The following is a 26,836-nucleotide window of genomic DNA, read 5'->3' as shown; positions in this document are numbered from 1 at the left end:
TTTGTTTCTTTTCCTAGCGCTACCTCGCACACATGAGGGGGAGGGGGATGGTATTCCATGTGTGGCGAGGTGGCGATGGGAATGAATAAAGGCAGGCAGTGTGAATTGTGTGCATGGGTATATATGTATATGTCTGTGTGTGTATATATATGTGTACATTGAGATGTATGGGTGTGTAGGTTTGTGTGTGTGGACGTGTGTGTATATACATGTGTATGAGGGTGGGTTGGGCCATTTCTTTCTTCTGTTTCCTTGCGCTACCTCCAAATGCGGGAGGCAGCGACAAAGCAAAATAAATAAATAAATAAAATTTAATATCTCCCTTAATATTCACATGCAAGCTAAGTGATACACATATGAGTGCTTCTAAAAACAGATTCATCAATTGCATATAACAGAAATTTTCAAACTTCTGTGGGGCATACACTGCTAAAATACTCAAAGCTGTTAAAATACCCACTAATGTTATGCAGTGCCCTTCATTTATGCATATTAATGTCTAAACATACAAATTCATAACCAAACTCTTCTTGATGTAATGTGTTTAATATTAATTCAATAAAAAAATAGTATGCTTACAATTTACGGGTGACAGAAGTTACAATACTTTTATAAATTAAAAAGCTCCATTAACATTCATTAGCAAGCTAAGTACAGGTACACCACCGAATTTCCGGCAACTGATGGTTTGGCACCTCCTTTAGTCCAGACAAAATTACGTGAGGGAATGTAAAATTAGCACGGCCAAATTAGTTTACTGGGCAGCCACAGATGGCGATTTGTGTAGGGCACACTTATTTACATTCTTAACACTGCACTTGATGGTGGTGATATCGCAATTCTGTGAGATTCTCAGCTTAATTAGCTTATTTTTAACCCTAGCTATGGCTTCTAAGACATATGAGAGTGTCAATTGTGGTGTCAAACATAAACACCAGTCCATATCGATCCAAGATAAAGTAGAACTGATGAAAAAAATAAACCGTGGTGTTTCAGAGAATACGCTGGGTGACATCAACAGTAATGGTTCATCAACTGTTTATGATATAAAGAAGCAAAGAGAAAAAATATGGAAATTCTATACAGACAGCGATTCCAAGAAGCAAATGACGATCAGAAAAACTATGAAAGATGGTAAGAGTACTGAGCATGATCGAGTGATGATGGAATGGTTTCAACAGTGTCAGGGTGATGAAGTGGACTTGACAGGTAGCATGATAATGGATCAGGCTAATTTGTTCCATAAAGAACTAAAATTACAACATGAGCATGACTATGGTGAAGGATGAATGCAAAGATTCAAGAAGCATCATGGAATTTCCATGAATAAAGTGTGTGGAAAAAAGCAGTCTACAAACCACAAAGAAGCTGCAAAGTAGACAAATTTGCAAAATTCATAGCTGACAAGCACCTCAGTCATGAACAGGTGTATAATACAGACGAAACTGCATTATTCTGGTGATGCACACCTAGGAAAACACTAACAACAGAAGACGAAGAAGACCCCACAGGATTCAAACAATATAAGGACAGACTTACCATCTTTGGGTACTCAAACATTTAATATTTGGTTAATTTAAATTTCTAGCAGTCCATGGTATACTTTAGACACAAGGGAGATGTATAATTAGTGGGTTAGAGGTGTGTTGATGAATCATTATTACGTGACCATGGTTGGTCTAGTAAAACAGTTAATTCGGCAAGGCTTTGGAACCAAGAGTGCCAGAAAATCGGTGGTGTACCTTAAGATATATCAAAGTGCTTCTAAAAAATAGATCTATCGATTGCATGTAACAGAAAATCTTTAACTTCTTTTGGGCATAAACTAAAATTACATAGAATCATATACTTGTATAGATGGTCAAGAAATGGGGCACTTTGGGAGTAAAATTCTCCCCATGCAATGCAAGCTAATTACACACTCACTGCAGATGTCATGACAAAATAGTTGTAATGTATTCAATTTACTGACTAGTAATTTATATGTCTGTTCATTTGTCAATCTTCTGTCTCTAGAAAATTTGTAACTTTGCCTTTCTATCTGTGTGTAATTACCTATTTCTACCTATTTACAAAGTATGAAAAGGGAGTTACACTCTTGTCTGGTCCCATCTCTTAAACTTAATTATCACACAACTATTCAAACTTCTGTATTCTATCAGCACAAACAAATCCATTCAACCATTAGTCTGACATCATAAAAGTACTATTTCAAATCTTTTCTAACAAGTTTCTCCCTTCATTTCTTATGGCCTCTTGCAGCTTCATCTTGTATCTTTCAAAATATAAGAAGCAGTGCCCAAAACATTAAAATTGTTGGAAAATATGCAAAGAAGTACTTTTATAGTGCCAAAGCAGTAAATAAATGGAATAAGCTATGAAGTGAATTTGTAAATGCTGGCAGCGTAATCAAAAAAAAGGTTGTATGATAGTAAAGTTCAAGATATTCACCAGATGCATGTGTAAAAATGTTTTCATACTGTGCAAATATACATAAACATGTAATTAAAGACAAACAAACATACACAATGAAATTGATATACTCGCATAAGCAGGATCCATGACACATTTACAGACATCTTAACATACACACACACTTTCCTACATACAAACAAACTCAACCAGTCTGCCATGTGGCTATGTTTGAGGTTGGAGCTGTACACATTGCATTATGCTGATAATACTATTTGTAATTACCTACTTGTACTTTACAAGAAAAATGTTTTACACTCATGGGGTCCATCTCTTGTAAATTCTCTATTACCTTATAACTTTTTAAATTTATGAATTCTGTCATCATCAACCATGTCTTCAGTCATTCTATTCCAACCATCCACCACACTTAAATCTTAAAAGAGTTTCTTCACATTTTTCTTTACAAATTTCTGGCTTAATATCATGTTATGTCCTCTGACTGTTCGAACACTCTATCTCTTGAAGAACTTTTCACTGCCCATATCATCAATCTGTCTTAAAAATACAAAGGTTCTGGTCAAGTATCCCCACAATCTTCTCTCTTCCAAGGTGAGCAAATTTAAAAAGTGCTTCTTCACATCTTTCCTTAAAGATTCTAGTTTAATTTCATCTTATGTTCTCTGGTTGTTCCACCACAATATCTTCTGAAGAACTTCTCACTGCCCATATTATCGATCTGTTTTAAAAACTCAAAGGTTCTGATCAAATCACACCATAATTTTCTCTTCAAGGTGAGCAAATTTAAGGCCTCTGGCCTTTCCCTGTCACTCAGCTCTAAGTTCTGGTATCAACTTTGTTTCTCAACCCTGGACCTCCTATATTAGCTCTTTGTCTTCTTTAAATGTATGAGTACTGAATTAAGCCTCCTTAAGTTCCATATTCTGCTGATAGCCATAACTTGCAGAGAAATTTTACTTGTCAAAGCCACCTTCCTTGTTACCATGACACTGTATTTCTTTTCCCCTTCCCCTAGCTCCCCCTTTCCTTCTACCAACTCAGTAGCTTCTTCCCCCTCTTCCCTATACATTCTCACACTATAGTAAGCTTGTAACTGCATATAATAATGTGAACTTATACTTCTTAGTGCAGTCTAGATTCCTTTGTGGGGATATCAAGAGCAAAACCTCATTCACTCCTAAACCACTTTAAATCTACATATAAAGATCTATTTTGCTTGAATTTATATTAATTGTTGATACCTCCACTCCATCTCCCAACCTCTAATCTTGGAACTTCAGCTGATCATAGAGTTGCTTAGTGGGAGACTATTCCAGCTAAACCCACTCTCAAAACTGGCAGAGTACTCAAATGACAATATTTCATTTCTCTTTTCAAACAGTATGAGATCCCAAGTGAATCACAGAATCATGCCAGCTGCCAGTCTCTAGATTTCCCTATCTGAATTTCATGTTACTTCTCTCAAACAGCTTTACAGTGTGTAATATTAATCATCGTAGCAAGATTAATGCAAAAACTTGAGAGATTAAAAATGCAAGAAATAGCAACATGCTATTTGATTCTTTCAAGGCTGATTTTTGGGAAAGATTGGCAGGAAAGCAGTTTTCTACCAGTCAGAATCTTGGCAGCATTTCTGTTATGATGGCATCCTGTTTCTGAATGGATATCTAACCTGTGGACCTTCATCTGTCCCATCTGATGGGGAGGATACTGCGCAACTGCAACATGCCTGGTGAAATCTTCAGGGGTCTTCTCCACCCACAGACTGGGCTGGGCCAGGCTGTTGGGCTGGATCATTGGTTGACCAAGCAGTTAGAGGCCACAGCCCACAGGCACACACAGCCCCCACAGACTGGCTGATCTGGTACACTTTGTAGGTACTTGTCCAGGGCACTTAAACTTCTCTACCGTGCATCCCATGTTGTTTCTATTACCAGACAAGGTGATGAAGGGTCTTAAGGCCTGAATATTGAAAGCCATCTTCCTTTTTTGTACATATCACACATTTGGATTTCAAAGGTAGAATGTTACAGTCTTCTTTGCCTGTCGTGCCAATAGTATGTTAATTCTGAATGTAAGTTGGAAACCATACCTTTTAGGACTTTCCAGATATAGATGATGATATGTCAATGTTCCTGAAAGTACAGTCACAGATATTTCAACCATCTCCAGTAATCTAGCTCCTTTACCATATCAACAAGGACTATGAATGCTCTGTAAACGCTTTAATTTTGCAGTTTTGCCTACCTTTTGATAGCCCTATCCGGCCTGTGTCAGAGCCCAAGACTTTGGGAAGGTACTCTCTACCTTAGCCTCTCTGAAGATTCTTTCCTTCAAGGAAGTCATCTACATAGATCTTTAGTATTCCTCTATGTCTATCAATAATATCTTACTATGGATTGATGAGGATCAACCTTGAAGGGCACTGGGGTTGCCACCTTCAGGATAGAAGGACCCCAGTGTGCCACAGAATGACTCTTTGGGTACTATTTTCCGCATTTATTTATCCTCTTGTCTAAAAACCTCTAACCCTCCTCTCTAAGCTGCTATACTCTCAAGGTCTACAAGACAATCTGATCCAGGAGAGAAATGTAAGTTTTGAAACAAAAACAAAAAACAAAAAAAATCTCCAAAAGTGTTTCAAGAGCATTTCTTCCAGGTGATTGTTTTCTACCCTACCTTTCCCTCTTTTCAAAAAAAAAATCTCAAACACTTAAGACCAACACTGGGATGAAGTCTCTGTTCAAAGAATCATAATGCAGGTCAGTACTAACAGTCAACAACATGTGAAGTTTGCAGACTGGTCGATGGGATGACCCAGGTTGAGCTAGTACGTCTCTAACACTGAACAGGTCGTTAGTGACGTTGACCAGCATCTATCTCATCAGAAGGTAAGGGGTTAAGAGGCTTTTAACCCCCTGAGATTTTCTCAAGGCTCACACAACAATATTGCAAAGAAAGACTTTTCCATATTTCAAAACTTATATTTTTCAGTGAAACTAACCTATAAAAATTGGCATCTCACACTCAGTACAGTGACTCTAAGAAACTCTGTCCTCCCAAAACCCATCTTAGGCAGTGACAATTCTACTTCTATACATTATTCTTAGTATCACTATTAGCATAAAGTTTTGCATTACCATCAATTATTCAAACACTAGTGATCAAAAAAGGTTTTCTGCACTCTTAACCATGCTCTTACTATGTTATGTGGCCATAACATATATCTAATCATAAAATGGAAATCTATGGGAAAGGTTTCACTTGCTGGAATTTTATTTAAGGAACATACCTACTTATTTAAGTGGGTAATTGGTATATTAGTTAATCAACTCATTCAACTGGCAAATAAAAGACCCTTACCAACATTGGGCATTACATGCAACCTTTACTAAACCTGTTCTTTACAAGGAAAGTCTAGTACCTTTAAAATACATGATCTAATGAACATTAAGTCATACCCACCTTGCCATGCAGAACTGAACCCTGGGTAGTTGTTGTACTGGAGTGACCTACTCAGTTCCCCCCACAGAGCAGCATTCCCCGCAGCTGTTGTTCCTCCATGACTAGCACCGCCGCTGCCACTGCTGCCACTGCTGTTACTACCTGGGGCAGTTACCCCTCCGCCCCCATCACCACGCTCACGACCACCCCGTTCTGCACCACCCCCATCATTATTAAAGCCTGCAAAATATGTATTTAAAAAGATTTCTCAGAGAAGTGAGAAAACTCTTACAGTAATTATACACACCACACACACACACACACACACACACACACACACACACACACACACACACACACACACACATCCACTGTTTTTAAAAGATCTTGGAAGATCAAAAAGCTCCTGAAGTGTATCATGTATTGGTGTGTGTGTGTGTGTGTGTGTGTGTGTGTGTGTGTGTGTGTGTGTGTGTGTGTGTGTGTGTGTGTGTGTGGGGGCGGGGGGGGGTTAAGTGGCAGTTGAGGGTATAATTGGACTGTATTCAATGTTGTAAATGAGGGTATAATTGGACTGTATTCAATGTTGTAAATGGAAATGTTGAAAAGTTTGTAAGCTGAAGAAAGACTGGTAACTAGAAATACCTGGTTTAAAAAGAGAGATATACACAAATATACACATATGAGTAGGAGATATAGTTACAGAACATTATTAGATTACTTATTAATTGTTAGGCGTGTAAAAGAGAGACTTTTGGATGTAAATATGCTGAGGGGGGAAGCTGGTGGGATGTCTTATCACTATCTTGTGAAGACGAAGGTGAAGATATGTAGAAGTTTTCAAAAAAAGAGGAGATAATGTCAGGGAGAAGAGAGTGGTGAGAGTAAGTGAGCCTGAGAAGGAGACATGTGTGAAGAAATACCAAGATAGATTGAGTGAAGAATGGCAAAAGGTGAGAGCAAATGAAATGAAGTTAGTGGGTGAGGAATGGGATGTATTTTGAAAAGCAGTGATTTCATGTGCAAGAGATGCATGAGAAAGGTGGGAGGTGGGAAGATTAGGAAGGGTAGGAAGTGGTGGGATGAAGCAAAGTTGCTAGTAAAAGAGAAAGAGAGGTGTCTGGACACTGTTTACAAGGAAAGAGTACAAATGACTGGGAGATGTATAAGAGAAACTGGCAGGAGGTCAAGAGGAAAGAAAGTGCAGGGGTTGAGAAAAGAGGGCAAATGAGAGTAAGGGTGAGAGAGTATAATTAAACTTCAGGAGATTAAAAGATGTTTTGGAAGGAGGTAAATAATGTGCAAAAGACAAGAGAACAAATGAGAACACTGGTGAGGGGGCATGGAGGGAAGTGATAACAGGTAGTGAAGGAGTGAGGAGGAGATGGAGTGAGTATTTTGAAGGATTGCTGAATGTGTTTGATGATATGAGTGGCAAATGTAGGGTGTTTTGGTCAGGGTGGTGTGTGAAAAAAGGGAGTCAAGGAAAGTGGTTTGGTGAAAAGAGAAGAGGTGGTGAAAGCCTTGCGGAAGATGAAATCTGGTAAGGCAGCAGGAGTAGATGGTACTACAGTTGAATTTATTAAGAAAGGGGGTGACTGTGTTGTTGATTAGTTGGTAAGCATATTCAGTGTATGCATGGATCATAGTGAAGTGCCTGAGGATTGAAAAAATACATGTATAGTACCATTGTATAAAAGCAAAGGGGATAAAGGTGAGTGTTCAAACTACAGAGGCATAAGTCTGTTGAGTATACCTAGAAAATTGTATGGGAGGGTATTGATTGACAAGGTGAAGGTATGTACACAGCACCAGACCGGGGAGAAGTGTGGTTTCAGAGGAGGTAGAGAATTGTGGATCAGAGATATTTAGAAATACATATGGATTTGTATGTGGCACTTATGGATCTAGAGAAGGTATATGATAGGGTTGATAGAGATACTTTGTGGAAGGTATAAGAATATATGGTAAGCTGCCTGAAGGGTGTAGGCATGTGTACTAGTAGGAAGAGAGAAGAGTGACTGGTTCCCAGTGAAAGTCGGTCTGCTGCAGGGGTGCGTGAAGTCACCATGGTAGTATAATTTGTTTATGGATAGGCAGGTTTGGGAGGTAAATGCAAGAGTTTTGGAGAAAGGGTTAAGTATGCAGTTTGTTGGGGATAAGAGGGGCTGAGAAGTGAGTCAGTTGTTGTTCACAGATGATACAGCACCAGTAGCTGACTCAAGTGAGAAACAGCAGAAGTCGGTGACCATTTGGAATAGTGTATGAAAGGAGAAAGTTGAGCTTATAGGTGAATAAAAGCAAGGTTATTAGGATCAGTAGGGTTGAGTGACATATTAGTTGAGGTGTAAGTGTGAATGGAGAAAAATTGAAGGAAGTGAGTCGTTTTAGATATCTGGGAGTGAACACAGTAGGGAATGGAACGATGGAAGCAAAAGTGAGTCACAGAGTCGGGGAAGGGGCGAAGGTTCTGGGAGCAATGAAATATGTGGAAAGAGAGAACACTATCTCGGAGAGCAAAATGGGTATGTTTGAAGGAACAGTAGTTCCAACATTATCATATTGTTGCAAGGCATGGGCTATAGATACGGTTGTACGGAGGAGAATGGATGTGTTGGAAATTAAATGTTTGAAGACAATAAGTGGTGCGAGGTGGATTAATAGAAAAAATCATATATCATATTACATTATATTACATTATCCCTGGGGATTGGGGGAAGAATATTTCCCAAGTATTCCTTGTGTGTCGTAAAAGGCGACTAAAAGAGGAGGGAGCAGGGGGCTGGAAATCCTCCCCTCCAGTTTTTACTTTTCTAAAAGAAGAAACAGAGAAGGAGGCCAAGCGAGAATATTCCCTCCAAGGTTCAGTCCTCTGTTCTCAACGCTACCTTGCTAACATGGGAAATGGCAAATATGCTGGAGAGTGTGAGTGAATGTGGCCTATTTTATCTGCTTTCCTGGCGCTACTTCACTGAAGTGGGGGTGGCGACTCTATTTGCTGTGTGGCGGGGTAGTGATGGGAATGGATGAAGGCAAGTATGATAGATAGGGTTGTAAGGAGGAGAGTGGATATGTTGGAAATGAGATGTTTGAGGACAATATGTGGTGTGAGGTGGTTTGATCGAGTAAGTAATAATAGGGTAAGAGAGATGTGTGGAAATAAAAAGCATGGTTGAGAGAGCAGAATAGGGTGTACTGAAATGGTTTGGTCACATGGAAAGAATGAGTGAGGAAACATTGACAAAGAGGATATATGTGTCAGAGGTGGAAGGAACGAGGAGAAGTGAGAGACCAAATTGGAGGTGGAAGGGTGGAGTGAAACAGATTTTGAACGATAGAGGCCTGAACATACAGGAGGGTGAAAGGTGTGCAAGATATAGAGTGAACTGGAATGATGTAGTAGTATATCGGGGTCGACGTGCTGTCAATGGATTGAACCAGGGCATGTGAAGAGTCTGGGGTAAACCATGGAAAGTTTTGTGGGGCCTAGATGTGGAAAGGGAGCTGTGGTTTTGGTGCATTACACAAGACAGTTAGAGACTTGAGTGTGAACAAATGTGGCCTTTGTTGTCTTTTCCTAGCCCTACCTTGCGCACACACAGGAGGAGGGGGTGTCATTTCATGGGTGGCGGGGTGGTGGTGGGAATGGATGAAGGCAACATGTATGAATATGTACATGTTTATATATGTAAATGTATGTATAAAAGAAAGAGGTAGGAGGTCAAGAGTAAGGTGCAAGAGATGAAAAAGAGGGCAAATGAGAGTTGGGGTAAGAGAGTATCATTAAATTTTAGGGAGAATAAAAACATGTTTTGGAAGGAGGTAAATAAAGTGCATAAGACAAGGGAACAAATGGGAACATCAGTGGCAGGGCTAATGGGGAGGTGATAACAAGTAGCGGTGATGTGAGATGGAGATGGAGTGAGTATTTGGAAGGTTTGTTGAATGTGTTGGATGATAAGAGTGGCAGATATAGGGTGTTTTGGTCGAGGTGGTGTACAAAATGAGAGGGTTAGGGAGAATGATTTGGTAAACAGAGAAGAGGTAGTAAAACCTTTGCGGAAGATGAAAGCCGGCAAGGTAGCGGGTTTGGATGGATTGCAGTGGAATTTATCAAAAAAGGGGGTGACTGTATTGTTGACTGGTTGGTACGGTTATTTAAGGTATGTATGACTCATGGTGAGGTGCCTGAGGATTGCCGGAATGCTTGCATAGTGCAACTGTACAAAGGCAAAGGGGATAAAAGTGAGTGCTCAAATTACAGGGGTATAAGTTTGTTGAGTATTCCTGGGAAATCATATGGGAGGGTATTGATTGAGAGGGTGAAGGCATGTACAGAGCATCAGATTGGGGAAGAGCAGTGTGGTTTCAGAAGTGGTAGAGGATGTGTGGATCAGGTGTTTGCTTTGAAGAATGTATGTAAGAAATACTTAGAAAAGCAAATGGATTTGTATGTAGCATTTATGGATCTGGAGAAGGCATATGATAGAGTTGATAGAGATGCTCTGTGGAAGGTATTAACAATATATGGTGTGGGAGGCAAGTTGTTAGAAGCAGTGAAAAGTTTTTATCGAGGATGTAAGGCATGTGTACGAGTAGGAAGAGAGGAAAGTGGTTGTTTCTCAGTGAATGTTGGTTTGCGGCAGGGGTGCGTGATGTCTCCATGGTTGTTTTATTTGTTTATGGATGGGGTTGTTAGGGAGGTGAATGCAAGAGTTTTGGAAAAAGGGTCAAGTATGCAGTCTGTTGTGGATGAGAGCTTGGGAAGTGAGTCAGTTGTTGCTCGCTGATGATACAGCGCTGGTGGCTGATTCAGGTGAGAAATTGCAGAAGCTGGTGACTGAGTTTGGTAACGTGTGTGAAAGAAGAAAGCTGAGAGTAAATGTGAATAAGAGCAAGGTTATTAGGTACAGTAGGGTTGGGGGACAAGTCAATTGGGAGGTAAGTTTGAATGGAGAAAAACTGGAGGAAGTGAAGTGTTTTAGATATCTGGGAGTGGATGGAACCATGGAAGCGGAAGTGAAGCATAGGGTTGGGGAGGGGGCGAAAGTTCTGGGAGCGTTGAAGAATGTGTGGAAGTCAAGAACATTATCTTGGAAAGCAAAAATGGGTATGTTTGAAGGAATAGTGATTCCAACAATGTTATATGGTTGTTAGGCGTGGGTTATAGATAGAGTTGTGCGGAAGAGGGAGGATGTGCTGGAAATGAGATGTTTGAGGACAACGTGGTGTGAGGTGGTTTGATCGAGTAAGTAACGAAAGGGTAAGAGAGATCTGTGGTAATAAAAAGTGTGTGGTTGAGAGAGCAGAAGAGGGTGTTTTAAAATGGTTTAGTCACATGGACAGAATGAGAGAGGAAAGATTGACAAAGAGGATATATGTGTCAGAGGTGAGTGATCGTGGAGAAGTGGGAGGCCAAATTGGAGGTGGAAAGATGGAGTGAAAAAGATTCTGATTGATCGGGGCCTGAACATGCAGGAGGACGAAAGGCATGCAAGGAATACAGTGAATTGGAACGATGTATATCGGGGTCGACGTGCTGTCAATGGATTGAACCAGGGCATGGGAAGCATCTGGAGTAAACCATGGAAAGTTTTGTGGGGCCTGGATGTGGAAAGGGAGCTGTGGTTTCGGTGCATTATACATGGCAGATAGAGACTGAGTATGAACAAATGTGGCCTTTGTTGTCTTTTCCTAGTGCTACCTCACGCACATGCGGGGGGAAGGGGGTTGTCATTTCATGTGTGGCGGGGTGACGACAGGAATGAATAAGGGCAGACAAGTATGAATTATGTACATGTGCAAACATGTATATGTCTGTGTGTGTATATACATATATGTATACGTTGAGATGTATAGGTATGTATATGTGCGTGTGTGGACGTGTACGTATATACATGTGTATGTGGGTGGGTTGGGCCATTCTTTTGTCTGGTTTCTTGCGCTACCTCGCTAACGCGGGAGACAGCAACAAAGTATAATAAAAAATAAAGATAATGTATACGTTGAAATATATAGGTATGTATATGTGCTGTGTGTGGACGTGTATGTATATACATGTGCATGTGCGTGGGTTGGGCCATTCTTTCGTGTTTCCTTGCGCTACCTTGCTAACATGGGAGACAGCGACAAAGTATAATGAAAATAAATAAATAAATATATGTGTGTGTGTGTGTTTACCAAATGGCATCCTAGCTACGTCTCTTCATTGTATATCAGCTGACTGTTATATTTCTCTCTAGTGTCTCCCCTAATGATGAGATTATTATATGAAAGTACACTTGGGAACTTATAAATTTTTATTTTTCATTATACTTAACAGCCATCTCCAGCATTAGCAAGGTAGTGCAAGGAAACAGACAAGGTATAAGTTTGTTGAGTATCCCTCGGAAATTATATGGGAGGGTATTGATTGAGAGGGTGAAGGCATGTACAGAGCATCAGATTGGGGAAGAGCAGTGTGTTTTCAGAAGTGGTAGAGGATGTGTGGATCAGGTGTTTGCTTTGAAGAATGATTTATCATTTATTTTGCTTTGTCGCTGTCTCCCGCGTTTGCAAGGTAGCGCAAGGAAACAGACGAAAGGAATGGCCCAACCCACCCCCATACATAATGTATACACACACACACACACGTCCACACACGCAAATATACATACCTATACATCTCAATGTACACATATATATACATACACAGACACATACATATATACCCATGCACACAATTCACACTGTCTGGCCCCATTCACTCCCATCGCCACCTCACCACACATGGAATACCATCCCCCTCCCCCCTCATGTGAATGTATGTGAGAAATACTTAGAAATGCAAATGGATTTGTATGTAGCATTTATGGATCTGGAGAAGGCATATGATGGAGTTGATAGAGATGATCTGTGGAAGGTATTAAGAATATATGGTGTGGAAAGCAAGTTGTTAGAAGCAGTGAAAAGTTTTTATCGAGGATGTAAGGCATGTGTACATGTAGGAAGAGAGGAAAGTGATTGGTTCTCAGTGAATGTAGTTTTGCAGTAGGGGTGTGTGATGTCTCCATGGTTGTTTAATTTGTTTATGGATGGGGTTGTTAGGGAGGTGAATGCAAGAGTTTTGGAAAGAGGGGCAAGTATGAAGTCTGTTGTGGATGAGAGAGCTTGGGAAGTGAGTCAGTTGTTGTTCGCTGATGATACAGCACTGGTGGGTGATTCATGTGAGAAACTGCAGACGCTGGTGACTGAGTTTGGTAAAGTGTGTGAAAAAAGAAAGCTAAGAGTAAATGTGAATAAGAGCAAGGTTATTAGGTACAGTAGGGTTGAGGGTCAAGTCAATTGGGAGGTAAGTTTGAATGGAGAAAAACTGGAGGAAGTGAAGTGTTTTAGATATCTAAAAACTGGAGGAAGTGAAGTGTTTTAGATATCTAAAAACTGGAGGAAGTGAAGTGTTTTAGATATCTGGGAGTGGATTTGGCAGCGGATGGAACCATGGAAGTGGAAGTGAATCATAGGGCGGGGGAGGGGGCGAAAATTTTGGGAGCGTTGAAGAATGTGTGGAAGTCGAGAACATTATCTCCGAAAGCAAAAATGGGTATGTTCGAGGGAATAGTGGTTCCAACAATGTTATATGGTTGCGAGGAGTGGGCTATGGACAGAGTTATGCGCAGGAGGGTGGATGTGCTGGAAATCAGATGTTTGAGAACAATATGTGGTGTGAGGTGGTTTGATCGAGTAAGTAATAATAGGGTAAGAGAGATGTGTGGTAATAAAAAGAGTGTGGTTGAGAGAGCAGAAGAGGGTGTTTTGAAATGGTTTGGTCACATGGAGAGAATGAGTGAGGAAAGATTGACAAAGAGGATATCTGTGTCAGAGGTGGAGGGAACGAGAAGTGGGAGACCAAATTGGAGGTGGAAAGATGGAGTGAAAAAGATTTTGAGTGATCGGGGCCTGAACATACTGGAGGATGAAAGGCATGCAAGAAATAGAGTGAATTGGAACAATGTGGTATACCGGGGTCGATGAGCTGTCAATGGATTGAACCAGGGCATGTGAAGCGTCTGGGGTAAACCATGAAATGTTCTGTGGGGCCTGGATGTGGAAAGGGAACTGTGGTTTCGGTGCATTATTACATGACAACTAGAGACTGAGTGTGACTGAATGTGGCCTTTGTTTTTTTCCTAGCGATGCCTCGCACACATGAGGGGGGAGGGGGATGTTATTTCATGTGTGGCGGGGTGGCGATGGGAATGAACAAAGGCAGACAGTATGAATTCTGTACATGTGTATATATGTATATGTCTGTGTGTGTATATATATGCATACATTGAGATGTATAGGTATATATATTTGCGTTTCTGGACGTGTACGTATATACATGTGTATGTGGGTGAGGTGGGCCATTCTTTTGTCTGTTTCTTGCGCTACCTCGCTAATGCGGGAGACAGCGACAAAGCAAAATATAAATAAATAAATAATGTACGTCCTGGTGCTACCTCACTAACGTGGGAAATGGTGATCAAGTATAATAAACAAAAAATATATATTCTTCAGAGGATATTTAATGCTTATGCTAAATGCATTCTGAATCTATTCTTATAAAAAGACTTAATTCCATGTGCCTAGGAATGCTCTCAATGTCCCTTTCAGAATCATGTGTTGAGGTAGTGACATCTATATGCAACATTGGGGGATTACTGTTTAGGATGAAGTCTGATGGTTCATTATCTTCAATGTGAATTTTGGCTCACTGAATACCAATTCATACTGCCTTTTCAGGATCTCACTCATCTGGCACTCATCTGCAAAAATATGGCTTCTATTTTTAGTGGGCCAATGGAGCTTGTAATCCCAGATTGGCATTTTTCATGTGAAAAAATATTTTGGGTTATTTCTTATTCAATCAATGGTCTTTTCCTCTTCTTCCTTTTTGTGTTTTATATGACATTCTGAGTTAATGATCTATGTCTCATAATTAATTTGACTGGTTTTCTTTACTTTGCTGGGTGAGCCATGGCTTCTTTAGCTCTGCAATTCTTTTCTGCCTCCTGTGAAGTGTTTATCTTTCTTGCTGGTATGTCTGTGCATATTTGGAGTACCAAAGTTGTTATGTCATTTACACACTCCTCCTCTTTTTTGGTACTCTGCAGGATTTCCTAATGTGTTTCACAAATCTCTCTGATTACATCTTCCTATTTTATCCATTTACAGTTAAAACTGAAATTACTGAATACACCTCCATTGTTACATGTGTTCTCTCTAGGCAGTTTAGCAACAGTTGTTTTTATTATCAATTAGGTTGTGCTGATGAAGTTATATAATGGGTTCATACCATTTGTAATAACACAGTGAAACTTTTCATACAATCTGAATAACTCTTTTGCAGTAGTCCATACGAGCTCCTTCCAGTGTCACCAGCTTTAGCTATGATGTTATTTCCTGCCTGTCTCCACTCAATGTTGGGTAGGTTGATGCCTCCTAAGACAAGTATGTCTGGAACTGGATTTCCAAGGGAGAAAAGATATGATCCTATATTTCTTATTTGTTCCATAAATTCTTGAGGGTTTGCTTCTGGTGGTACACAGACTAGTGTAATGACCAGATTTGGGTTTTCAACCTCAAAAGAGTGCTTCTACTATATCACTTGAGAAGTTCAGAAGGCCAGTTATTACAAATGTGTCTAAAATTTACAGTCCAACTCCATATGGTTGTTGTTTAAAATCTAAGTCTCATTATTCATGAGGTCTTTAGTGTGTGCTTCAGTGATGGCCACAAATACCTCATGAAGTCTTTTGGGGGTCTTCAACCCCAGAGCCTAGGCCAGGTCCAGGTTGCTGGATTGCAGACCTACAGCCTGGTTGGTCTTGTACACTTAGTCGGTGCTTGTCCAGCGTACTCCTGAGCTTCTCTACCATGCAATCCATGCTGTTTCTGATGGTAGAGGGCAAGGTGTTAAGTCTTGGGGCCTGGATGTTTAAGGTGTTCTTTCTTTTCGTGTCTATTGCACCTTGTGATTTCAGGGGTAGCATTCTTCAAAGTCTTCCATGTCTGTTGTGCTAGTGGGATGTTATCTCAGAGTGTAAGTTGGGAACCTAAACTTCTCAGATTTTTAGGAATGGGTGATGATATACCTCTTTTATCTGGACTCCTGGGAGTATAGCCTCTGAGATTTCAACGATCCCCAGTAATTCAGTTCATATACAAACCAATATGGCCTCTGAAAGAACTCTGAACACTTTCTAATTCCACCTGCCTAGTAAAGATATTAAAATGCAACAATGTTTCAATTCATGTGAGAATTAGTGCCCTGAATAATATCATCATCGGTTTTACTTCCTTCATCTTGAAGGTCCACAGGCTCCAGCCTACCAACCCTCTATATAAAGCAATTGTTATGTTATGTTTACCGAAGGATATAACCAGTAGGGATTACAAACAAGTTATATACATTAATAAACATGACACATCCAGAAACTCAAGCTTAAATATTAACATCATAATAAATCATGTTACATAAATGACTTAAAAACATTCAAATATCCATCACTGGTCATTAACTATCCATCATTGGTCATTAACTACAATGCTCAATAACCTGCACCATATACACATCCCTACCAACATTTACTTTTCAAAACCCACTTCAAACATTTTCTAGGGTGTTTAAACTTACATTTTCCCCAGACTGATATGCCTGGTGAATACCTATTGAAGTTTTCAGGAGCATTCTATCTCCAGAGCCTGGGTTGGGCCCAGCCTATTGAGCTGGGATGTTTGTCAACCATGCTGTTGGATGCTATTTGAGGAAGAATTCAGGCATCAAGTCTACATCATTTGTGAAAAACAAATTCATTATAGTGTTCCAACTTCTTTCTTAGTTGGCTGTCACTGCTTTCTTAAGAGTACCAGAATGTCTTAAAACTTTCAAATTTAATTCGGACACTACAGTATACTTTTATCTTGAATCAACCATTTTCTTTTTCAACACAGACAACAAACCCCTAATCTCTATTCACTTTAAATCTTTATTTTGTCAACTCACTCCATATCACCAACTGATGTGAAAAAATTGTGACTATTTCTATCCCTTCGAAACAACTCTACTTACTTCTAGAATCATTTATACCTTTACTGCCAACAAAACCAATTCACTTTTTTCACACTAACTAAATACAATAATCACTTATGAAAATAAGGAATATCTATATCTAACCCTGTGTGCAACTTTCAGTAACAAAGCATTAATTTCTACTGGTGCATATCAACCTTAGACTTACTTGCAAATTGGTTCAGGGCCGTGGCATACTGCGCAAAATTACGCTGTCTGTCACCCATTGTGTTTCCTGGAATACAAATATCATTGTTAATTCTAACCAAGCAAGTGCTTTTACTTTCTAAAGACAATAAACTTTTGACCAGGCATGAAATGTTTACATAAAAAATAAGCTACTTAAATATGTTTAGATAACAGAAAGGAATGGGGGAAATGAAGAGGATGTGCTGAAATGGTTTGGACATATGGAAAGGATAAGTGAAGAGAAGCTAAAAAGGTATACATGTCAAAGGTTGGAGGGAACAGGAAGATGGGAACTGAGGAGGAGGTGAAAGGATGGAGTGAAAGAAGCTTTAAGTGATCAAGGCGTGAACACACTGAAAAGTGTGAGCTGTGCATGGAACACAGCACTCTGGAGTGATGTGGCAAACAGGGGGAAATGGGCTGTCAATGGATTGAACCAGGCATATCAAGTGGTATGGGAACACCAGAGAAAGGTCTGCATGGCATGGCTGGGGTAATTAGTTTCGGTTTCGGTGCATTATACATGATATCTGCAGAAATGATGTGAGCAACTGAGGCTGTTCTTCATCTGGTCCTGGCACTACCTCACTACTCGAGAAATGAAAAACAAGTATGACATGGAAAGTAAAAGAAAGTAAATTAAGAGGCATTAACATACAGTATGGGAGTGAGAAGGAAGGGCAAGAATAAGCTCCTAAGTCTACCAATCAAGCCAAGGAGGCATAGGCCTAAAGACTATAGCCTCCAGTGACCTGAATGAGCAAGAGTTACACAAGTACTTGGTCAAAGATTGTGCTGTTGAGGTACTATAAGATAAAGTGAATGAAGCTTTACTTTTTGAACACAGAATGCATCAAGAAGATTGCTCATATATCATAATTTCTTTCAGTGACAAACCAAATATATAAATAATTATAAGAAGACAACTGTCTGTTCAGCTATAACTGTAAATATTTTGGCCACAAAATCATTCATTCAATATTTTCAATCATAAGCTCGTACCACATAACCTTATCTTGCAGAAAAAGCTAAAAAGAAGGCTCTCACTAATTTACCATGCACAAAACTTACGAAGTCTTCTACCCAACAGCTTGGGCTGAGTCCAGGCTGCTGAGCTGGGTCACTGGTTGACCAAGGTGTCAGAAGCTGTGGCCTGCAAGCCCACTTAACCACCACACTTTGTAAATACTTATCCAACCACTTTTTTAATTTCACCACATACTATTTCTGATGATTACAGGTTACGTGCTGAATAAATTTGGGCCTTAGATAATCAAGGTATTTTCTTATTGTACCTTCTGATATCAGTGCTATATCTCCTTGTCTTCCATGCCTGTCATGCCAACAGGTAACTATATTTTGTGTGCAAGTTAAGAACTATGCCTTCTAGGATCTTTCCAAGTGTAAATAAGGGTATACCTATCCCATCTTTGTCCTAAAGAATGCACCCCCACTGAATTTAGTTATAAAGAGTGGTTTAGATCTTTTACAGCATCAACGTGGGCACTTTTTACCTCTTTGCACTTTGACCTCTTTGCACTTTTTACCTCTGCAATTTTGTTCACCTAGGAGGAAATGTTAATACAGAGAACTATAGTACTAGTTAAAGAACCAGTGCCTTATTTTTCTTGGAGTGGTCTTTTACGGGCCTTCAACCCCTGGAGCCCTAGCTGGGCTTAAGATGCCGAGCTGGGTCATCAGTCAACCAAGCAGTTGGAAGTCATTGCCCGCAGGCCCAAGTAGCCACAACTGGCTGATGACAAGGAGGGAAATGGACTCTGTTCCAAGACAAAAGGAAAAATGAACCCTTTGAAGACAAGGAGGAAAATGGACTCTGTTCTAAAACAAGGAGGGAAATGACTTTACAACGTACCTGGTGAATACAGACAAGGTAATGCACTTTGAATTTTCATCATAATTTTCATTACCTTAATCTGTAGCATTATTTTGTTTTATCTGAATCATTAACATGTGCTTTATGAGCATTTATTCCACTTTCTGTGTTTTCATTAAAACTTCCTTGTTCAGTATGAATTTCATCCTTTTCATCTTTCACCCTTTTTGCTTATGTTCCTCTTGAATCTCCTCAAGTGATGTGATTCTTTGTTCTTGGCTTTTGATTATATATTTCAATTCCCTTCTATCCTCTCCCATAAGATAAAATTTTTCAAAATCTATGATTTGATTCAACAATTTCTCTACTTCTTCCTCCAACTGAGTTAACTTCTGATCCTACTTCTAATAATTTCCCCACCTTTATGTAACTACCTTTTAGTAATTACCCCTGTGTACTCTACTCTTCACTGCTAAACATAAAACCTAGCTTTTAGCCACAATAACTCTCAAGATTCTCCTTTCATACACTGTCCCAAACTTAGAAACCAGCATCAGCAGTTTTTCAGTCATATCTACCATTAGTGCTGTCATCAGCAAACAATAACTGACTCACTGCCCCCCCCCCCCCCCCCCCAAAAGATAATGACTGCAGGCCTGTCCCTCTTTCCATAAGCCTCAACACCCCATCTATGAACAGATTAAACAGCCATGGTGACATTTAACCTCCCCCCTTCCCCTTGCCACACATTTTCCTTCACTGCAACCACAAATCATTCCTTACTTTTTTTTTCCTTTTTTTACATTAGAGACTCCAATCACAGACAAAAGTCCTCATCAAAGATAGGCCTTAAATGAAATATAGAACTGATAATGAAAGGGAAAAAGAAGAAACAAGGGAAAGTATCTATGAATTTTGGAGGTCAAAATATGTCTTTTAAAATGTGCCATGTCATAGCTATTGAGAAAGACATCAGATGGCAGAGAATTCCAAAGCTTCAAGGGGTCAGGAAAGAAACTGTTATCAAACAAGCCCACCCTTGAGTTGCCAATAGCCACACAGTAATCATGTGATAGATCAGTCTGCCGAGTATTGCATGGGCTAGCTAGTAGTGGAGGCATAAAAGTAGCCAGTTCTTGGGAACAAAAACCAAAGTAATACAAGGATGAAACAACAGTTTGTATAAATGGAGCTACTGTTCAGCTCTCTGTAATAAGGATGTTACAGTTATACGGAGTATGTTCATCGAGTCAAGAGGGGGAATTACAGAACCATCAAAGGAGAGACAAGAGTTGAGAAGTTTTTATTATAATGAGATCGGTAGAAACTGGGTCTGGAGGCATTAACCTTAATTTTGCTCACCCCACTAATATATCCTGCCCAAATCTGAGTTTATTGAGAAAGCTGAGTCTAAACGAGATGTAGATCAAGTGAGAAAAGAAGGGGCAGAAATGAAGGGTGTGGATGAATGCAATGTTGAGTCATCAGCTTATAAGCACATTTGGCTATTTGTGGTAGAGAACAAATCATTGAAAAAAAAAAAAGGGGGAGAGAAGTCTCACTCTCCTGATAAAAACTCCTCACTGCTTTCAGTAGCTTTACTTCCACATCATGTATTTGCAATAACCTCCACAATGCATATCTATCAACCCTACCATATGCTTTCTCCAGATTCATAAATTCCACACACAAATAATCTTGTTTCTCTTAGTGTCTCACACATTCTTCAAAGCAAACACTTGATCCACAAATCCTCTACCAATCCTGAAACTGCACTGTTCTTCCCCAGTTAGAAGCTCTATGCATGCCATCACCCTCCCATACAACTTACCAGATACATTTAACAAACCTTTATCTCAATAATTTAAAAAATTAACTTTTGTCCCCCTTGTCTTATACAATGGCATTATACATGAATTCTGCCAATCCTCAGCCACCTCACTATGAGCAATTCACATTGAAAATTCTAACTAATCAATGCAAACACCCATCTAAAAATTCAACCGAAATCCCATCCACTCCAGCAAGCTGAGCAAATCTGTGGAAGTGATCAAGCTAAATAACCCTGGATAACATGGTTTCTGATCAGGAAAATCTTGCCCCTCTCAGTTGCTTGACCTTCATAATAGGATTATTGAAACTCTGGAAAACAAGGAAAATATTTACACAGGCTTCACAAAAGCACATGACAAATGTGCCCATGTGTCATAGCATATAAAAAGCGATGGATGGGAAAAACTGGCAAAACTGGGAGATCGATATGGATGGACAACTCCTCCACAAATGCGGAAAAGCAAGAAATAAAAAACAACAAAGAATACTGAACAGGTACAGGCACAATCATAAACCAATTGAAAAATAAGAAAAACCTTGGAGTAATAATGTCTAACAACCTAACCTTCAGCAAAAACAACAAAACAATGGTTGCCACATGCAGTAAGATGGCAGGCTGGATTCTACATATCAAAAAACCCTAACGATATTATCTGAAGCACTAATTCTTTCATGGCCCTACAAATAAAAATATTGAATGAAATAAACATCAAGGATTGGGAATTATTGTGAGTGAAAAACTTGAGTTTAATGAACATACTGATATGCAATCATTTCCAAACCAAACAATGAGTGGAATGATACTGAAAAATTTTCGTAGCAAAAAAACAGTAAATTAATAATGAAAAGATTTAAAGTGTAAGTAAGAAGTAAAATTGAACACTGCAGTGTTTCACAGTCACTATTAAAGCAGACAAAACAAAAAAAAAGTTAGAGAATAAAGAAACATTTCATTGGTAAAATTAATGGATTGGAGCATATGAATTATCATGATAAATCAAAAGAGCTGGAGCTATACAGTCAAGAATGTCAAAAGAAGATATAATGGTATGATAATGCAATATAAACTAACAACAAACAGAAGGCATAGAAAACATAATAGCGACCCAGCAAGGAAGATACAGAATGAAGGAGTCAAGAGTAACTACTGGAAAAAACCAAAAGAATTTTAGACAAAGTAACATGGTCACCCAGTGAGGAGGTTGGAGATACTCAGAAAACTTAGAAAACTGAATGTTATATGACTATAGAAACAGTCAAAAGATTGGACTCATGGGTGAAGAAGACAATATTGGGAAAACCTATGATACGCAACAATGCCAAAGATGAAGCAGCTGAAAAGAAAATAGCATTACACAAGCATATCAAGTGGTGGGAAGAAGAGAGGAAGTTGAGAGAAATCATTATTTAGCATGTCAAGTTCATGACTGTGATGCATTTACTGGCCGCCCAGGATCAAGTACATAGGTTTGAATCCTGGATGCGGCACATGATCCACAGTCAAACCAGCTGTTCATCCACCCCTTGGGGTTGGTTGATAAAATGGGTACCTGGCTCAGGCTTGGAAAAGATGCAGGCAAGCAAGTACGAATATGTCCATATATATATATCTTTTTCTTTCTTTCATACTATTCGCCATTTCCCGCATATATATATATATATATATATATATATATATATATATATATATATATATATATATTTTTTTTTTTTTTTTTTATTATACTTTGTCGCTGTCTCCCGTGTTTGCGAGGTAGCGCAAGGAAACAGACGAAAGAAATGGCCCAACCCACCCCCATACACATGTATATACATACGTCCACACACGCAAATATACATACCTACACAGCTTTCCATGGCTTACCCCAGACGCTTCACATGCCTTGATTCAATCCACTGACAGCACGTCAAACCCGGTATACCATATCGCTCCAATTCACTCTATTCCTTGCCCTCCTTTCACCCTCCTGCATGTTCAGGCCCCGATCACACAAAATCTTTTTCACTCCATCTTTCCACCTCCAATTTGGTCTCCCTCTTCTCCTCGTTCCCTCCACCTCCGACACATATATCCTCTTGGTCAATCTTTCCTCACTCATTCTCTCCATGTGCCCAAACCACTTCAAAACACCCTCTTCTGCTCTCTCAACCACGCTCTTTTTATTTCCACACATCTCTCTTACCCTTACGTTACTCACTCGATCAAACCACCTCACACCACACATTGTCCTCAAACATCTCATTTCCAGCACATCCATCCTCCTGCGCACAACTCTATCCATAGCCCACGCCTCGCAACCATACAACATTGTTGGAACCACTATTCCTTCATACATACCCATTTTTGCTTTCCTGAGATAATGTTCTCGACTTCCACACATTCTTCAAGGCTCCCAGAATTTTCGCCCCCTCCCCCACTCTATGATCCACTTCCGCTTCCATGGTTCCATCCGCTGCCAGATCCACTCCCAGATATCTAAAACACTTCACTTCCTCCAGTTTTTCTCCATTCAAACTCACCTCCCAATTGACTTGACCCTCACCCTACTGTACCTAATAACCTTGCTCTTATTCACATTTACTCTTAACTTTCTTCCTCCACACACTTTACCAAACTCAGTCACCAGCTTCTGCAGTTTCTCACATGAATCAGCCACCAGCGCTGTATCATCAGCGAACAACAACTGACTCACTTCCCAAGCTCTCTCATCCCCAACAGACTTCATACTTGCCCCTCTTTCCAAGACTCTTGCATTTACCTCCCTAACAACCCCATCCATAAACAAATTAAACAACCATGGAGACATCACAAACCCCTGCCGCAAACCTATATTCACTGAGAACCAATCACTTTCCTCTCTTCCTACATGTACACATATATATATATATATATATATATATATATATATATATATATATATATATATATATATATATATATATATATAATACCCCAGTAGTCCCTCTAACTGCAGCACCCAGGAAGCTGGCCATGTTCAGTGGGCAGACCACATATAAAAGCTACTTGTTCATACTGAAAGATCAAAGGATATCAGGGCATTTGAGCCCCATTAGTCTATAATGAAGGTGAAGGGGCAATACCAGACTGGCTTAAAAAAAGTTTTCAGCATTCACATTTTCTGGACATGACATTTGCCCACTGGTTATAGCACTTGCCTACAGCAAGTGACACTGTTATGGCATTTTCCCATTTGTTATGACATTTCCAAATGCTCATTGGCTATGACATTTTCCCACTGTTTATGACTTTTGCCTGCTGGGTATGGCATTTGCCTATTGGTTATGACATTTGCCCAATGATTATGACAACTGCCCACTGGTAATGACATTTGCTCACTGCACCTCACTTTACTGTTGTTGGGGTCCCTCTTCTCTTGAGATTAAACTTTTAAAATTCGAATCTGCCTACGATATTTGCCTATTGGTTTTAAAATTTACCCACTAGCCTATGACATTTGCCCTCAGGTAGTGACAACTGCCCTCTGCTTAAGACCTTTAATCACTGGTTATGAAATTTGTCCATTGGTTATGACATTACCCATCAGTTGCTATTTGCCCAATGAACACATTTACCCACTGCTTATGACATTTGAAACAATACTGATGCATTCTCTAATATATATATATATATATATATATATATATATATATATATATATATATATATATATATATATATATTTTTTTTTTCATACTATTCGCCGTTTCCCGCGATAGCGAGGTAGCGTTAAGAACAGAGGATTGGGCCTTTCTTGGAATATCCTCACCTGGCCCCCTCTGTTCCTTCTTTTGGAAAATTAAAAAAAAAAAAAAAAAGAGAGGGGAGGATTTCCAGCCCCCCGCTCCCTCCCCTTTTAGTTGCCTTCTACGACACGCAGGGAATACGTGGGAAGTATTCTTAATCCCCTATCCCCAGGGATAGAGTTGTGCGCAGGAGGATGGATGTGCTGGAAATGAGATGTTTGAGGACAATGTGTGGTGTGAGGTGGTTTGATCGAGTAAGTAACGTAAGGGTAAGAGAGATGTGTGGAAATAAAAAGAGCGTGGTTGAGAGAGCAGAAGAGGGTGTTTTGAAATGGTTTGGGCACATGGAGAGAATGAGTGAGGAAAGATTGACCAAGAGGATATATGTGTCGGAGGTGGAGGGAACGAGGAGAAGAGGGAGACCAAATTGGAGGTGGAAAGATGGAGTGAAAAGGATTTTGTGTGATCGGGGCCTGAACATGCAGGAGGGTGAAAGGAGGGCAAGGAATAGAGTGAATTGGAGCGATGTGGTATACAGGGGTTGACGTGCTGTCAGTGGATTGAATCAAGGCATGTGAAGCGTCCGGGGTAAACCAAGGAAAGCTGTGTAGGTATGTATATTTGCGTGTGTGGACGTGTGTATGTACATGTGTATGGGGGGGGTTGGGCCATTTCTTTCGTCTGTTTCCTTGCGCTACCTCGCAAACGCGGGAGACAGCGACAAAGTATAAAAAAAAAAAAAAAAAAAAAATATATATATATATATATATATATATATATACACGTGTCAATTGACAGACGTGCGAAAGAGAGACTTTTGGATGTTAATGTGCTGAGAGGTGCAACTGGAGGGATGTCTGATCATTATCTTGTGGAGGCTAAAGTGAAGATTTGTATGGGTTTTCAGAAAAGAAGAGTGAATGTTGGGGTGAAGAGGGTGGTGAGAGTAAGTGAGCTTGGGAAGGAGACTTGTGGGAGGAAGCACCAGGAGAGACTGAGTACAGAATGGAAAAAGGTGAGAACAATGGAAGTAAGGGAAGTGGGGGAGGAATGGGATGTATTTAGGGAATCAGTGATGAATTGCGTAAAAGATGCTTGTAGCATGAGAAGAGTGGGAGGTGGGTTGATCAGAAAGGGTAGTGAGTGGTGGGATGAAGAAGTAAGATTATTAGTGAAAGAGAAGAGAGAGGCATTTGGACGATTTTTGCAGGGAAAAAATGCAATTGTGTGGGAGATGTATAAAAGAAAGAGACAGGGGGTCAACAGAAAGGTGCAAGAGGTGAAAAAGAGGGCAAATGAGAGTTGGGCTGAGAGAGTATCATTAAATTTTAGGGAGAATAAAAAGATGTTCTGGAAGGAGGTAAATAAAGTGCGTAAGACAAGGGAGAAAATGGTGAACTTCAGTGAAGGGTGCAAATGGGGAGGTGATAGCAAGAAGTAGTGATGTGAGAAGGAGATGGAGGGAGTATTTTGAAGGTTTGTTGAATGTGTTTGATGATAGAGTGGCAGATATAGGGTGTTTTGGTCGAGGTGGTGTGCAAAGTGAGAGGGTTAGTGAAAATGATTTGGTAAACAGAGAAGAGGTAGTAAAAGCTTTGCGGAAGATGAAAGCCAGCAAGACAGCAGGTTTGGATGGTGTTGCAGTGGAATTTATTAAAAAACGGGGTGACTGTATTGTTGACTGGTTGGTAAGGTTATTTAATGTATGTATGACTCATGGTGAGGTGCCTGAGGATTGGCGGAATGCGTGCATAGTGCCATTGTACAAAGGCAAAGGGGATAAGAGTGAGTGCTCAAATTACAGAGGTATAAGTTTGTTGAGTATTCCTGGTAAATTATATGGGAGGGTATTGATTGAGAGGGTGAAGGCACGTACAGAGCATCAGATTGGGGAAGAGCAGTGTGGTTTCAGAAGTGGTAGAGGATGTGTGGATCAGGTGTTTGCTTTGAAAAATGTATGTGAGAAATACTTAGAAAAGCAAATGGATTTGTATGTAGCATTTATGGATCTGGAGAAGGCATATGATAGAGTTGATAGAGATGCTCTGTGGAAGGTACTAAGAATATATGGTGTGGGAGGCAAGTTGGTAGAAGCAGTGAAAAGTTTTTATCGAGGATGTAAGGCATGTGTACGTGTAGGAAGAGAGGAAAGTGATTGGTTCTCAGTGAATGTAGGTTTGTGGCAGGGGTGTGTGATGTCTCCATGGTTGTTTAATTTGTTTATGGATGGGGTTGTTAGGGAGGTG

General features: G+C 39.9%; 1 protein-coding gene across 7 annotated transcripts in view; it reads right to left on the bottom strand.

Annotated features, from left to right (window-relative positions):
* LOC139749612 (uncharacterized) overlaps window positions 1–26,836 on the bottom strand; it is a 327,271-nt gene that overhangs the window by 275,280 nt on the left and 25,155 nt on the right. For all 7 annotated transcript variants that reach the window (XM_071663735.1, XM_071663737.1, XM_071663738.1 and 4 more), the window contains 2 exons: window positions 17,139–17,204; window positions 5,899–6,117 (listed from right to left, as the gene is read on the bottom strand). In XM_071663735.1, the coding sequence (XP_071519836.1) occupies window positions 5,899–6,117; window positions 17,139–17,196 (277 nt within the window). In that variant the 5' untranslated portion in view covers window positions 17,197–17,204. The remainder of the gene's footprint in view (window positions 1–5,898; window positions 6,118–17,138; window positions 17,205–26,836) is intronic.

The sequence above is a fragment of the Panulirus ornatus genome, chromosome 7 (genome assembly GCF_036320965.1).
Source record: "Panulirus ornatus isolate Po-2019 chromosome 7, ASM3632096v1, whole genome shotgun sequence".
Taxonomy (NCBI): domain Eukaryota; kingdom Metazoa; phylum Arthropoda; class Malacostraca; order Decapoda; family Palinuridae; genus Panulirus; species Panulirus ornatus.
This window is presented reverse-complemented; position numbering and strand designations above follow the sequence as displayed.